Source organism: Hermetia illucens, chromosome 2 (genome assembly GCF_905115235.1).
Source record: "Hermetia illucens chromosome 2, iHerIll2.2.curated.20191125, whole genome shotgun sequence".
In the NCBI taxonomy this organism is placed as follows: Eukaryota; Metazoa; Arthropoda; class Insecta; order Diptera; family Stratiomyidae; genus Hermetia; species Hermetia illucens.
In genome coordinates this window covers 166,277,997-166,292,750 of record NC_051850.1, presented here as the reverse complement: position 1 = coordinate 166,292,750, position 14,754 = coordinate 166,277,997, and the positions used below count along the sequence as shown (strand labels likewise).

General features: G+C 39.2%; 1 protein-coding gene and 1 non-coding gene across 6 annotated transcripts in view; one reads left to right on the top strand and one right to left on the bottom strand.

Annotated features, from left to right (window-relative positions):
* Positions 1–6,565, top strand: part of LOC119649193 — a 29,137-nt gene extending 22,572 nt beyond the window's left edge. For all 5 annotated transcript variants that reach the window (XM_038051229.1, XM_038051225.1, XM_038051224.1 and 2 more), the window contains 3 exons: positions 4,589–4,725; positions 4,795–5,028; positions 5,086–6,565. In XM_038051229.1, coding sequence (XP_037907157.1) covers positions 4,589–4,725; positions 4,795–5,028; positions 5,086–5,766 — 1,052 coding nt within the window. In that variant the 3' untranslated portion in view covers positions 5,767–6,565. The remainder of the gene's footprint in view (positions 1–4,588; positions 4,726–4,794; positions 5,029–5,085) is intronic.
* A 2,370-nt stretch (positions 6,566–8,935) lies between these two features.
* On the bottom strand, positions 8,936–9,008 carry Trnaa-agc. Its single transcript has one exon. It is a non-coding gene; the product is annotated as a tRNA-Ala (tRNA).
* Positions 9,009–14,754: the final 5,746 nt, after the last annotated feature.

Sequence of the window (14,754 nt, the reverse complement as noted above, 5' to 3'; positions counted from 1 at the left end):
TTAGTCACGAAATTACCTCGTTCCCTCTAGTTATGTTATCTAGTAGAAATTGAACGGGGTAACTTTTTAAGAACAAATATGTGACTTTGCGGTCGATGTATCCATCATAAAGTTATATGACGTACATATCTGTCAACGACTTTTCAAATTCTACCCAAAAATTATAGATTGCATAATCAGACATCTAAAATATTCTGTCTTGTCTGTAGTGCTTAAGCCGTATTTCTTTTTTTTTAGCCTTTGTCCCGTTCACAAGCGGGGTCGGCTCGTCGTGATCTGTTTCGCCACTTGGCTCTATCAAATGATATGGATGCAATCTCGAGGGTTTTAAATCCCCATCCACCGTATCAAGCCACCGTTGTTTCGGCCTGCCTTTTGATCGTTTACCATCGTCTTCGATGTTCAGGCCAATCTTGGCAAGTGAATTCTCGTTAGCACGAATCGCCTGACCATACCATCGAAGACGCCTCTCTTGAATTTTTTTTACCATCGGCGCAATCACGCCATCATGATCACGGATATCCTAATTTCGGATGTGATCAAAACGTGTCACACCACTAGTCCAACGCAACATCTTCGTCTCCATTACCACAACACGCCGTTCATTGTCTTTTGTAGTCGCCCAATACTCAGAACTATAGAGAGCGACAGGACGGACGACATTGCGGTAAATTTTAGATTTGAGGCGCTCACTGATACGTCGATCACAAACAACACCAGTTGTGGAACGCCGCTTCATCCAGGTTGCGTTAATGCGTGAAGCTACTTTCTATTAGACCTTCTCCCTCACTGACTTTCTTTGTTCTCTCATTAGTTTGAGTAGATTGTGTCATCAAAGCAGAAGTCGTTGGAGAGATTTTTGGGTGGTCTCACCCAAACTACAAACGAAAGCTTTAATGCGAACGTCTGGAAAGTGGCTGAAAATACGTCTGTATGGAAAAGACATCTTCGAAATTGCAACCAAGATTGAAGTATTTTTGTGAAGGATATAAATCAGTTCTGAAAATTATCGTGCGCGCTTTATGTTTCGGGTCATTGTCTTAGTACATTTTCCTTGTTTCTCTGCGCTGACATGGTTTTTTTAAAAACTTTGGTATATATATTCGCATCCATAGTGCGCTCCACGCCTATGCTTTCCACTTCCTAACAGCTTCACACCAAAACAATTACCTCAACATATTTTACTGTGGTTTTTCGGCTCCAGTTTTGTGTTAGGCTTTCTCCACGCTTTTGTATTTTTCATCGCTGGAGAATACATTAAACTAAATCTATAGAACGAGAACGTTTGATCTTTAAAAAGAAAGTTCTGGGCAAACTCAAATCGCTTTACTTTATTGATTTCATTAACATAATTTTTTTTTCTTTGAGGACTGAGGTCCAAAGTCCGTATCCAGTTGATGTCGGACCGGACCAATTAGGAAGAAACTTTCTTTCACATTTGTGGTTTACGGACCCCCTTTTTTGAGCTAAATACCCAAAAATTAAAAAAAGCGACTGATGGTTTGGCTCAGAAAGGTAACTCATCAGACGCTGCCTTACCTACGCCCTGGGAGCAACGTGATCCAAAATGACTACAGGTGGTAATCGCTCCTTTAGATATAAAGATGACATGAGTGCGAAATATAATCCGCCTTATATTTTCAGACCAAAACTGGGCCAAAAAGAAATTATGCTGGTTTCAGGGTTGAGGATCCTAAGAGTCCTAAGTCCGCATCGGGGGTGAGGGTCCTTTGAGCGCTTTGATCCCTCACGTGTCATTAATACAAAATAAACGTGTCTATACCGATGCGTGGGTCCGCATCGGATTTTAGAATAGACAACAACGAAGGAATTTGCGACGGCCAACGAAAAAAAACTAGAACGGGAGCTAAAATTGGGAAATTGAAAAAAAAAAAAATCGGCTCGACCGCGCGTGAAATGAAATCCAAACAAAAGAAAAATTAACACTAACACATGCGATCACTTCGAGCTCGGCGTGGTGTGTATATAGAATTATACAATTTACTACTTCATTTTCTTTTTCAATAAGAAAAAAACCCTTTTAGAGTTTGCGGCTGCTTCTATGCTGTGCACTGGGATTTTCTCAAGATCGGACTGCGAAAACGATACGACCGGAATAATTGTAACACCAGAATGTCCACCGATCACCGGAATAACAACGGTATTCGTATCAACTTTATGTGGATCCGAAATGAATTTTCGAGTAAGGACAATATCCAAAATTGAAACATCGGAGAGACGACGGCGATAGTTCTTTCCTTTGGATTTTAGAACTTCTGCGGCAATTGATACACACAAGTTCACAGGATTTGTAATAATCACGATTGAAGTCTTTGGACAATTGTCCGCAATGGCAGAAGTCAAATCGCGAACGATACCAGCATTGGTGTTGAACCAATCACTTCGAGTCCTTCCAGGTTTACGTGGCACTCCCGCTGGAATAGCAACTCCATCGGTGCCTTTAAAACCATCCGCAGCTTTCTCTGCTCCAACGTATCCTTTTTACCCTCCCGCCTTTGTCGATGTCGGAAAGTCCAGAGTTCGGACAGGGGCTGCTCCTTACCGCCAGATGCTCCCGCGAAAAATCTTCCCAACGTCACGGCTCTCTCCACCGCGAAAAATCAAAACTTTTCCTCCCAGATGCTCCCCCGTGAAATTTTTTCCCAATCTCACCTCCTGTCTTCCAGCTATCTCCTCTGCCCAAATCCAAACTCTCTCTGTTGTCACCCGCCAGTCCAACTGTTCCACCAAGAACCGGTCCCCATGCAGGTACGTTCGCCTTGAACTCTGTTGAGTTCATGTTGCAGCAACATGTGCGTGCGCCCACGGATGCGGCAAATTATTCCCCTGTGTCAAGATCAATTCGCTCGAATGCATTCAATAATGTATAATCTGCGGCGAACATTAGGGTGATTGCACATTATGAAATGCATTATTTGAGTAAATTAATTCAGAAAGAGGGAAATGAGATTCTGCTCCCGTCGCGAAACCTTGTAGTGACCGCGGCTAATGAAAAATGAATGTAAAATTAAAAAAAATTATAAATTCAGAGCTGGAGATGCAACAAATTTGTCACAACACATTTTTTTCGCGAAATTACAAATCAAATAGAAGTTCAAACTGCACTCTACACATGGAACCAATTTATATTAGTGAAAATTATGCTTGAATTCTTGAGAGGTACATTTTGATAGAGATTGGCCTCCGACGGAACAATTCCTAAAAAAAATACCTGCGGATGTCTATGCTTCTTCGCTTCCAATGGAATGGTTTTTCAATTTCCCTGTAGGGATACCTTCCAGCACGGGGAAAATATTCTTTACAAGAATTTTGTCCTGGGCTGTGCTGTGTTTGTGCGGATCCGGAATGCCTTCTACTAGATGTATGGAATGCCTTCTACTGAATGTATGGAACAATTCTTTTGTGTCTGATATGTTCAGGGCTGTGTCATATGACACGTTCAAGGCAGGATCGTATGAATCACGTATTGAGAATTGTACAATGAGGAAAGGGTTATGGTGTGGGGTTGTTACGGAGTGGAGGGCGTGGGTAATTCGTGGAGGGGAATTTCTATGCGAATATGTACATCAAATTTTTAACAAAGTATTCCAGCGGCTAAAAACAGGCAAGATGTACCAAGAAAATGACAATGTTCAATTGTCTAAAGGTAGACAAAACTCCTCCACAATCTTCGGATTGCAATATTATTGACGACCTGTAGGATTACGTCGATGATTGACTTCGCTAACGTTCCATTTCGAGCAAAAAACAGTTGATGGACGGTCTTCTCGAAGAATTGAACAAAAATCCAACCGAATATATCCAGCGTCTGGCCGATTCCATATCACAAAGAGTGAAAGCTTCGTTTGGTTTACAGATCTTGATACGGAGTAGTAAATTTTTTAATTTTTTTTATGCCATTATTACGATTTTTAAGCTCTGCCCAGATTTGAGTTTTGCCTACGAAAGTAGAGTCTTTTTGTCATTAGTTCTATGAAAGGGTATTTTATCCTTTTTCGTTAATTTTCTTCGCAGACTCTACGTGGCATACAAATACAAACAACTTTTTTTGTATGGGATGTAGAAACAAAAATTGAGCTTTAGCCTACCTTAGGCTCAAACTAATGGAGGTTTAAACTTGGATATAATTTGCCCTCTTGTCGTGTTTTTTGCGATTATATATAAAGGGGCGTTTTCCACCTGTTGTCAATTTTGGTCACGCTGCTCCTAGGGCAGCATTTGATAACTTGCCTCTGCCCTAGACAAAACCGTCTTTTACTCTCTTTCTGAACACTTATGTGTTTCTTACGACGGTGTCTGGATTTCAATTTTTGCTCACTGTGTTTGTTTTTTTGTATCAAAATGGTAGATTCATCAGTCCATTGACATATTCCAGGGGATACAGTAGGGAGAATGCATTGTGCACGTTAACGGCACTTCCTTGGTTTATTGAGGTGTCACAGCTTCACTTGTGGCATCACATACCACGGGAGCGCTTTTCAGGGCATTTGAATCTGAATTAAATTTGAATTGCATATAGTTCCAGCCTATTGCTTACTATAAATAAATTATTGCTTCTTTCTTTCAGTTGGGGCGACACGTCGAAAACTGAGCAAAACCGCATTTCATTGCTATTTTACTCCTTGGGCCATTGTCATAATAGCTGGTTGTCTTCTGGATGTAATCGCTACGGTTTTCCACATAATCGATATATGTCACACAACTGTAATTAATATTTTTTTATTTAACTCAAAAATGTTGAAAGTTGACTTTTAACTTGCTCGCCTCTTGCAGACAGCCGAAAGCACCTTCGAGTATTTAAATGTTCAAAATATTTGGGAAATCTTACCTGCTGCAGAGAGAAATTACAGCCATTTCAGTTTTCCTTCAATTATTTTCACATGTGTATCCTGTCGATTGCTGGTATTGTTCTTATTCAACTTTTTCGGAATGATATGGGCTGTTCGGCAGGCTACTCAGCTGATATTTAAGCCAGAAGGCGAACTAGAACAAACGGAGCGGAGCACGGTAACTTGAATTTCGATAATATAATCTTCATTTTTTATTCATTGTTATTACTTTTAGTCTGAGTCGATTGAAAATCCTGCGATTCATCAACCTCTTCCAAGTCAATACTACTACGTTCCTGCTAGACTTCCATTAGAGCCTGCTGGCAAGTCATTAGATCCTTACAGAAGGACCTTTGAGCCGCTGAAATCAGATGACAATCCAGTAAACATCGTTCCACAGGATTTATACGCTATCCCCGGGGAAAAGAAACATAAACGAATAAATGTGCCGAGCCATGTTCCTCAAATAGTCAGTGCAAATCAAGCGGATATGGTTGTTCAGCGACGCAGGGATTCAGGATCACAATACCCTGAGAAAAGACACTCAGGGAATTCACAAAATGGCCATCGTATTCAAATAGATGTTGGCAGATCTCAATCAGATCGTTATGCTGAATATGAAAGGAATACGGAGCAACATCGGATTTCAGCACCTGTAGAGCGACCTACTAGCTACGTAACAGGTGAATTGCGCGGACAATTGCCTTGGTCCTATTTCAACGCTCGTGAGGATATAGTCGCCCCCAGGAAAACACTTGCCCATGTCGAAGACCATGAAGTGCTTCCGCCTGTTCCGGTACCAGACTATACACTTCACTTCCCCCGAAAAGATCGTTACACGATTCAAGATAGAGCTGCGCAATTGCAAGCCGCTACGTCCCCTCCAACCAGTCAGACAGGAGGAACGCGATGGTAGTTGGGTATCCTCTTAGGTTAACAATTTAGGAATATAGCTTTATGCAAAGGTCACGGCGAAGTGCTTCTTTTGATTTCGATAATTACAATGAAGTTTCGAGCTATCGGGAATCGGTGCAATTTAGAATAGGAACAACATCACCCTTTGAAGGCTACTGCAACACTAAGTGTTTGATAGTCCTTGTGTATATATAGTCTATTGACTGGGGTGGAATTGTTTAGTGAGTCGGTACTGCGGGATAGCAGTAGAACTGGGTGGGTGCACGTAACAGACGAAATCAAGCTAGCATAAGTTTTTGTTAATTGTGATTCTTGCTTTTAATATGACGATCCATATCGCACTCTAGAGGGATGCCTTCGTTGCCATACATGTATGTATTTATAACAAGTTCTGAATGTTTGAATGTGATCAATCTTAAATTGGGGTATGGATTCAATATGATAAATGCGTTCTTCTTGTGAGAAACTTATTGGTCTAGAGCCTCTAGAGATAACTAACCTACGAGATACCAATAGTGCAATACATATAAAATTCCATAGATTAAATTCACTTTTTAATTTTAGATAACATGTGAATAGATTACTAAAATGTTCTTAACGCACATTTTTATGTGAAAAACATTACGAACCACTTAAAAATAAAATCATGAACAAATGGATATGTTGATGCGTTCATAAGGCAATATCTAGAATGACTAATAGATACGCAATCATACAATGAGGTCATATGATTGGAAGACAGATTGTTAGTTTGTTAGCTAATTAGATAAGGTAATTAATAAATGAAATTTTGACTTAAACAAAGTCTTGATTGTTTGATATATTTTCAATGAATATTTATTTATTTCCATATTGAAAGTGTTTAATGCATAAATAATAATAAAGCCAATTTTTAATTTCTGGTTAGGGAAAAAACAAAATTGGAACTCAATGCTATATCTTAGAGTGCAGTCAACAGTTAAAAACGTGCCTTCTGTTCTAGTCGTTTCTAGGTGATAACTTACTTTATAATAAGATAAACTGCGATGGGTAACGACGGCTATTGATATTGCCACCAGATAAAACATACAGGCATATATCGTTGTCATTATCCCTTATATGGAGCATAGCGCTTCAACGACAACTACTTACCATCCATGTTGGTTCGTAGAAATAGGCTTCAGCTCTCTCCAGATCTCATTGAAAAGTTTACATGCTCCCTTTAGTGTTCTGCCCCGATCCACTCGTCGGTTACTCTGGGATAGTTGATTCCATGAATTATCGCGCTTCCTAATGGGTAATCTATCTACTACCAATACTACCTCCCAATCAATACGACTACTTTTGAGCCGTAGAGCCCAAATTGGTGATGAGGACCATCAAGCCCTGCAAGAAAAATTTGTAAGATCATCGCCAACTAACTGTTCATCAAGTATTTGGAAGTGATGATAGATAAAGATAAAGTTAAGATAGGTGAAGCTTAATTTTAGGCGATATCTGTAGTATGCTCTCGATGAAGAACCCAGCACGAGTACCGCTCTGACAAGGATGATGCAGAACGTTGAAGGGCTATGGAATGCTTGTCAGTTGTCTGTAGCCTTGATGCTGAACCCCATCATCCGTACATCAGCGCATGTTTTGTGTCAAGTCTATTTTGAAAACGTGTATTCAATCATCCGTGTACAGCATGCCTTCCGTTTGAGGTTCAATATTTCCCTCGCAGTCGTGTTTTGTGGTGAATGCATTCGAGATTACCGGAAAAGTGTCGTCAATCAGAAGACTGGATCAGAATACCAGAATACCTTACTATCCCAGAAAAAATTGAGAGAGTTTGGGCTGCCATTGAAGAGCCTCCCCGGCCTTCAATACCGAGAAGTCCAACTTTTTTGGTAGTTATCGAATCTATCTATTTATCGAATAATTAAAGAACATCTTTATATGTAACCTTACAAAATGATAGTTGTCCATGAATGCCACGTGATTATGAAGTCAGACAACTTGCTTGTGAAAACATGCTTGCTACGCTCCCGCGAAACATCTCATTTTCTTTTAGTACGAGGCACATTTGCATCTCAGTGGATGTATCAATAAAGAAAACATTCGATATTGGAGTATAACCCAGGGAGATCTGTGCTGTTTCTACACTCCTACACGGTTACAGTATGGTGTGAAATAGGATCATTGGCCTTTTTTTTGTGAAAAAGACAACGGCTCTTTAAATGACTTTGATCTAGGATTTTTTGTTGCCCGAATTTAATTGGAAGACATCTGGTTTCAGCGTTCGTGCGTACTCGCACTTATTTCCCTTCTGGAGGGGCAAGGGGGAGTGTGGTAGCTGTCTAGTATCTACCTGTGGCCACCAGTACCAGGATTTCTCCTTTTCATCCCACTTAATACCAATTGCTCTCACTCTGGAGTATCTCCACTCGAATTCCGGAGGCCCCACAGTCAAGTTCGGGAGGTATTCTATTTTTTGAACGTATAACCGGAACACCGGCAGAATCAAGAATTAGAGAAATAAAGCCTGTCGTGAGAGTTTTTTCGAAATACCCGTCATTTGGGTAGAACGGCTGCGAAATCCAAGGGTTCACGCCATGCGAAAGAGATCCATAGTGCGATCTCTCCGAATTAATCTGACGATAACTGTGTCGATTCTCCGGAAGTTCACAATACTTTTTCGAATATATTTTTGTTAGAATTCAATTATGTTATCTCACTCTTTTCGCTAGTTATTAAAGCCGAAAAATGAGTGCGACCTCCGAATTTTTTCAGTTAAGATTGACATGAAATTCGGGGTGGGGGTAAAGGGTGGCATAAGAAACAAAAGTTATATAGCGCCGATGTGCGCCTGCATGTTTTTTAATGATTTTTCGCAAATAACTCGAAAACCATGCATTTCATGTAGAAATGATATTAAGGAAAAGCATTTCTTGCAGAAGCCTGCATCGATGTACAAATGCACTAATGATAGCTTTCTCCGTGGAAGAGCATTTTATCTTTTAGCATTTTAGCTTTCCGCGCAGCATTTTATCCACATAACAATGCGAATTTTCTTGTTTTATCTTCCTTTAAACGTGTGATCGAAAATATAAATTTACACAATAAACATCTCATCTCAAATTCCGTGAATTTCAACCTCATATGGAATACAAAGTAAATATTTGCTATAGAATTGCAAAAAAAATCCAACTTGGAGATGCCGGGCATCGATCCCGGTACCTCTCACATGCTAAGCGAGCGCTCTACCATCTGAGCTACATCCCCGATTGAGATAACGGGACTTTTAGTGTGACACTAATAAGCTTTAAGTTTTTCATTTGAATTTTTTCTGCTTGTATTACTTTAAGTTCATTTGACATTTTCGTGCACGATGTGAAACTTTAGAGCTTTCAGTGTATCTGGAAACATTTGAAGAAAATTGTAGTGTTTCCATTATTTTGTAGAATAAAATTTGTTATAGGATCGAATGGATGCCATTATGATGGATTGAGACGTTGTCAACTATTAAATTAATGAATACAGTCTCCGCTAGGAAATTAGTACTTGCAAAAATTAGAAAAACTTGGAAATTAGAGCAAACAATTAATTTGAATGACTGCGGGATCGATTCAAAAGCTCATCGGACACTAAAAACAGCTGAAGCATGGCATTGGGACATAAATTGATGCGTCAACAGTTCGTCGGAGGCTCAGAGGGGCAGACTTCATGGCTGAAATCCCAAAAAGAAGACTTTTTTGAATGAAATAATGGGGAAGCAACGCTATTTATGGGATCCTGGAACAGTGGCCCACTGTAATATTCTCCGATGAATCCCAATTTAATATTTTTGGGTCGGATGGAATCCACTACCTATGGAGAAGATCAGGTGAGGGATTCATTGGGGAGTGTATTCAGACCACAGTGCGCCAGGCGCTAAGCAGGATAATCTGGGACTGCTTTTTGTATTATGGTGTGAAAAGACTTTCATTAAATGATGGAAGAGTCAATGGTGCAGCCTATAAACGAATCTTTGGAGGAGGATCTGATACCTCAAGTGGGGTCACCTTACAGGACGATGCCCCGCCCTATTTTATATAAAATGGCTATTTTATATAAAATGTTGAAGGTTTTCCAATTATTCGACCTTTTGTGCTTTTGAAGGTACGTAACTTTCTGGCCGAAAACTCAGTAAAGCAGATTCAAACCACTTAGAAAACTTTTGCGCAATAATCAAGAAAAAGGTAGCTGAACAGAAGCCGAAAAGCCAACATGAGCTTGATTTAATCCTCTTAAGGACGTGGAATGATGAAGTTGACCTGCAGATTCTGCAGAATCTTATTTTATCGATCTTTTTCGGGTTCACAATTTGGTTGAAAACGCAGGATAAGTTGGAGCAAGTTCCAAAAAAGGTCAATTTCAACATCAAATACAACCCTGTGTATAACAAAAACATGATTTCATTGTTTATTTTTCAAATAAAAAAAAGAGAGTTAATATGTTATTCTATTTCTGAGAAATTACAGTTTTAAAACATTCTACTAATTGCGGGAGGACTCAGCACCTCCTCAGATTATACAGCAATCGAGTTGAAAGAAATTTTATGAATCACTGTACCAATAACACTTTCAGGAATATAACTAACGAAAATGGCGTTGAAAATGAAGACAATATTTCGCTTGCCGTTCAAAGGCTAGAGAAGAAAAAAATAGAACTGTTTCAAAATCTGGATCAAGTAAGATATCGATCAAGATTGCTGATTTTTGTAGGAAATAACGGAAATTTAGGTCAAAGAATGGAATGACGACATTGATGTTGACGTCGATTGAAAATGAAGGGGATCAATATTTCTTTAATTTATCATCATCATCAACGGCGCAACAACCGGTATCCGGTCTAGGCCTGCCTTAATAAGGAACTCCAGACATCTCGGTTTTGCGCCGAGGTCCACCAATTCGATATCCCTAAAAGCTGTCTGACGTCCTGACCTACGCCATCGCTCCATCTTAGGCAGGGTCTGCCTCGTCTTCTTTTTCTACCATAGATATTGCCCTTATAGACTTTCCGGGTGGGATCATCCTCATCCATACGGATTAAGTGACCCGCCCACCGTAACCTATTGAGCCGGATTTTATCCACAACCGGACGGTCATGGTATCGCTCATAGATTTCGTCATTGTGTAGGCTACGGAATCGTCCATCCTCATGTAGGGGGCCAGAAATTCTTCGGAGGATTCTTCTCTCGAACGGGGCCAAGAGTTCGCAATTTTTCTTGCTAAGAACCCAAGTTTCCGAGGAATACATGGGGACTGGCAAGATCATAGTCTTGTACAGTAAGAGCTTTGACCCTATGGTGAGACGTTTCAAGCGGAACAGTCTTTGTAAGCTGAAATAGGCTCTGTTGGCTGACAACAACCGTGCGCGGATTTCATCATCGTAGTTGTTATCGGTTGTGATTTTCGACCCTAGATAGGAGAAATTGTCAACAGTCTCAAAGTTGTATTCTCCCATCCTTATTCTTCTTCTTGTTTGACCAGTGCGGTTTGATGTTGGCATGTTGTTCGTCTTCGGTGCTGACGTTGCCACCATATATTTTGTCTTGCCTTCATTGATGTGCAGCCCAAGATCTCGCGCCGCCTGCTCGATCTTTAATTTATAAATCATTTTAAGGAGTCAGAGCCCCTCTTGTTAGCTGCTTTTCGCACCCAAGGATCACAAACCAGCACGTACAGCATTTTAAATAATTTTAGTATGATAACTGGTTTCTATTAAAATTATTTAAAGCCCAACAACATAACATGCAAATCCATACATGCTTTATAATTGTTGATCTTTAATAAGTATCAACCAAATAGCCGATTTTTAGATCGTCACCAAATTTATATAGCTTATTTATTCAGATGATTTTTTCCATGCCTGTCAACTGCTTTATGAAAATTATTTAAATCGCCGAATTTTGCACGACATTGGACGACTTTTATCAATAATTCCTCGTTACACTACGATAACAATCAACCGATTGATCAATCATACAAATACGGGTCTCCGGTGCAGAGACAATTAATTTTGCTAATGGCTTGCTTAGGTGGAATAACCAGAATTATTTATTAGCATCAGAAATTATTATATTACCATCTTCTTCTTCAGGCTTTGTCCCGTTCAGAAGCGAGGTCTGGCAGTCTCAATCGGTTGCTCCATTTTGCTCGGTCAAAGATATGATCTGGATGCAGGCGGAAGGCTTTCAAATCACCATCCAGCGTTTCAACCCACCATTGTTTCGGCCGGCCTTTTGCCCGTTTACCATCGACTTCGATGTTCAGACTAATCTTGGCAGGTGAATTGTCGCGTTGCGTAAACAATTTCTTAACACGCGTATGCGTAAAACAATTTCTTAATGCAGTTTTCCATTGGCTCCAATGGAGATATTTAAATCGCTCAGTTCTGGGCAAGTCGCTTTTAATGACAGTGATTGTGCCTATTTCATGGGAATCGGTGTGTTGCTTGAGGCGATCGTTCCATTTTTGGACAAGTAACTCGGGATCAACTTTGCTATGAGATGCCAGGAAAACATCATCTGCATAAAGCAGTGTACAGGGCGCTGGGTGTTGGATGTCCCGTGTGACAGTGTATCGACAAGGACAAAGAGGAGTGGTGAGAGGGCGCTTCCTTAAGGAGGGTCATCTCGTGTGTCGAATCCGAGAAATCGATTTTTTTTTGCATCAATTGTATCTGGATATAGTGTAGAATATATGGGCAAAGTGATTTTTTGATATTCGGAATGGTTCGGAAATTACAGTGTTAAACAGGTAAAATATCCCATGCCAGGTTTATGTCGATCGCCATAATAAAGCGCGTATTTATCGGTCCGAATGACTTCGTTAAAATCATAAAAATTGAACCCCAGGGATTTACTTGTGTTTCTTCAAGAAACCTAAGATTTCTGGATTAGGTATAGCAGATTAATGGTCAGTTAAGGTTTTATGGTTAAAAACCGCATTCTACTTTTTAAATGGGTTTTTCTAGAAATTAACCACTTATTCTGAACATATTTCTACAGTTCGTAAACTAGGATAATTGCGATTCAGTAGTTTTTTTTTTTATTCATTAAAGAAGCCGTGAAAAAACGCCAAAAATCACAAAAAAAGTTTAACAAAGCACCAACAATTTACCTTTCAATATTTTTTAATAATCCTAGTTTGCGGACTGTGGTTAAGTCCGCACGTTAAAATGCCGTTTACATCTTTTCTTTAAGATGATCACAGCGCCTTCTAGCGTCGCAGTAGGAAAACACCTTTTTTGGAGATGGGTGTATAAGTTGCTCTGTATTTCAATAATGAACTATGGCACTGAGCTGAAAAAATTACTACGGATGCTGAAGATATTAATAAATATATGGTGAAAAATTCGCACCTTTATCCAGTTCTTCACAAAAAAATTCTAAAATCTGGATGACCCCCTTAATGAACACCGGCGGGGCTACGAAGCGGTTTTAATATGCCCGCTACACTTCGAACTTTACTTTTTGAATCGTGGTAGAACAATTTAACCCAGTACATGAGTTCTTCTGGAACTAGGTGTCGTCGCAGAACATACTAGATGAGTTCGTGTGGCAGACGGTCAAATATCTTTTCTAGATCAAGAAATGCAATGTAAAGAGGACAATGCTTCCCACGGTGTTTCTTCATGAGTAAGCACGCAGCGTATATTGTAGTTCCGTAGTTCTTGACAAATATGGCTTGATTCATGGCTATTTGAACAATGTCGCGAATACGGTTGTCAAGAATGCCTTCAAAAATCTTCGAGTAATCAAAAGTGAATAAAGCAAAGACAATGAGCTACTGCAGACCACTGTCCAGCCAAACAGAGGTTTGACTTGACAATTCTAAACTGTTTGACAATTCTAAACTATATATGCTGCGCCTTCGGAGGTGATCGACGATGATATGTAGACTAGACAAATTCTTGTCCATTCGAAATGATTTATTGGAGAATATAATCGATCGATCAAAACCGACGAGCGATTCTGGTAAGACAAGAAGTTCATGACAGCGAAAAAAGCATGATTCAAGCCGGCAAAATTGTGGTTGATTTCCTTGGAATTATCAATCAGAAGAACGAATATTCATTTAATAAATATTTCTATCAAAAAATTATCCTCAATTGAATTCAGAGAATAACTTTTATTAACGGATTTCTGATAATCTATTAAGGCTTCCAATTATTCAATAATTTTAATACAAACTCAAGCATACCAATAGTTTCCCAGAAAGTCTTTTCATTTTCTTCGAACTTCTACTATGATGTGGTCACCCGTATCTAAAATTGTTAAGCTATTCTAAATTTTAAGTAAAAAAATCAAAACTTCGGAAAGTATTTACTTTTCGTTTTTTTTTGTAGTAGTAAATATTTTATATACATATTTGTTAGATATGTTATCGGAATCCAATCCATGTAAATGTATCAATTTAGATAACGAATATACTCATCGAACTGAGAGTAAAAATGTTTATTGTTTTCACCAAATTTTTATCGAGTGTTTTTGGAATTACATCAGTTGAAGTTTTTAGTTCGAACAGATAACAAATTTTGTACAGAATTTCAATTAGCAAATGATTGATAAGAGGCTTGTGTTAACCCTTGTGTGGCATTCTATCGTACATTAGTAGTTTAGAAATTTACTTCTTGAAAGCAATGTCATCTAATCATCACGTTTGTCGGTAAGCGGATAGCAAAATCGTCCATACAAATCTCTTGATGGTTGCTATTTCTTAATAGATATTTCTATTTTTAGCTACCAAGCTAGCCAAAAAAGTCCTCACAATAAAAAGTCCATAGAGAGCAAACCAGTATTAACGTGTCAGGGAGAATTTAAGAAATCCGTAGTAGACTTCGAAAATTATTCAGTCTGATGAAGTTATGGGCTTTTGATACTAACTTCTGACGCATTTTTTAATGAGCGCACTTAAGACATGATTTAAGTTATGCCGGCGACGATGTTTCCATATTTGTAATGTAAAATAGTAAAATTCTCATA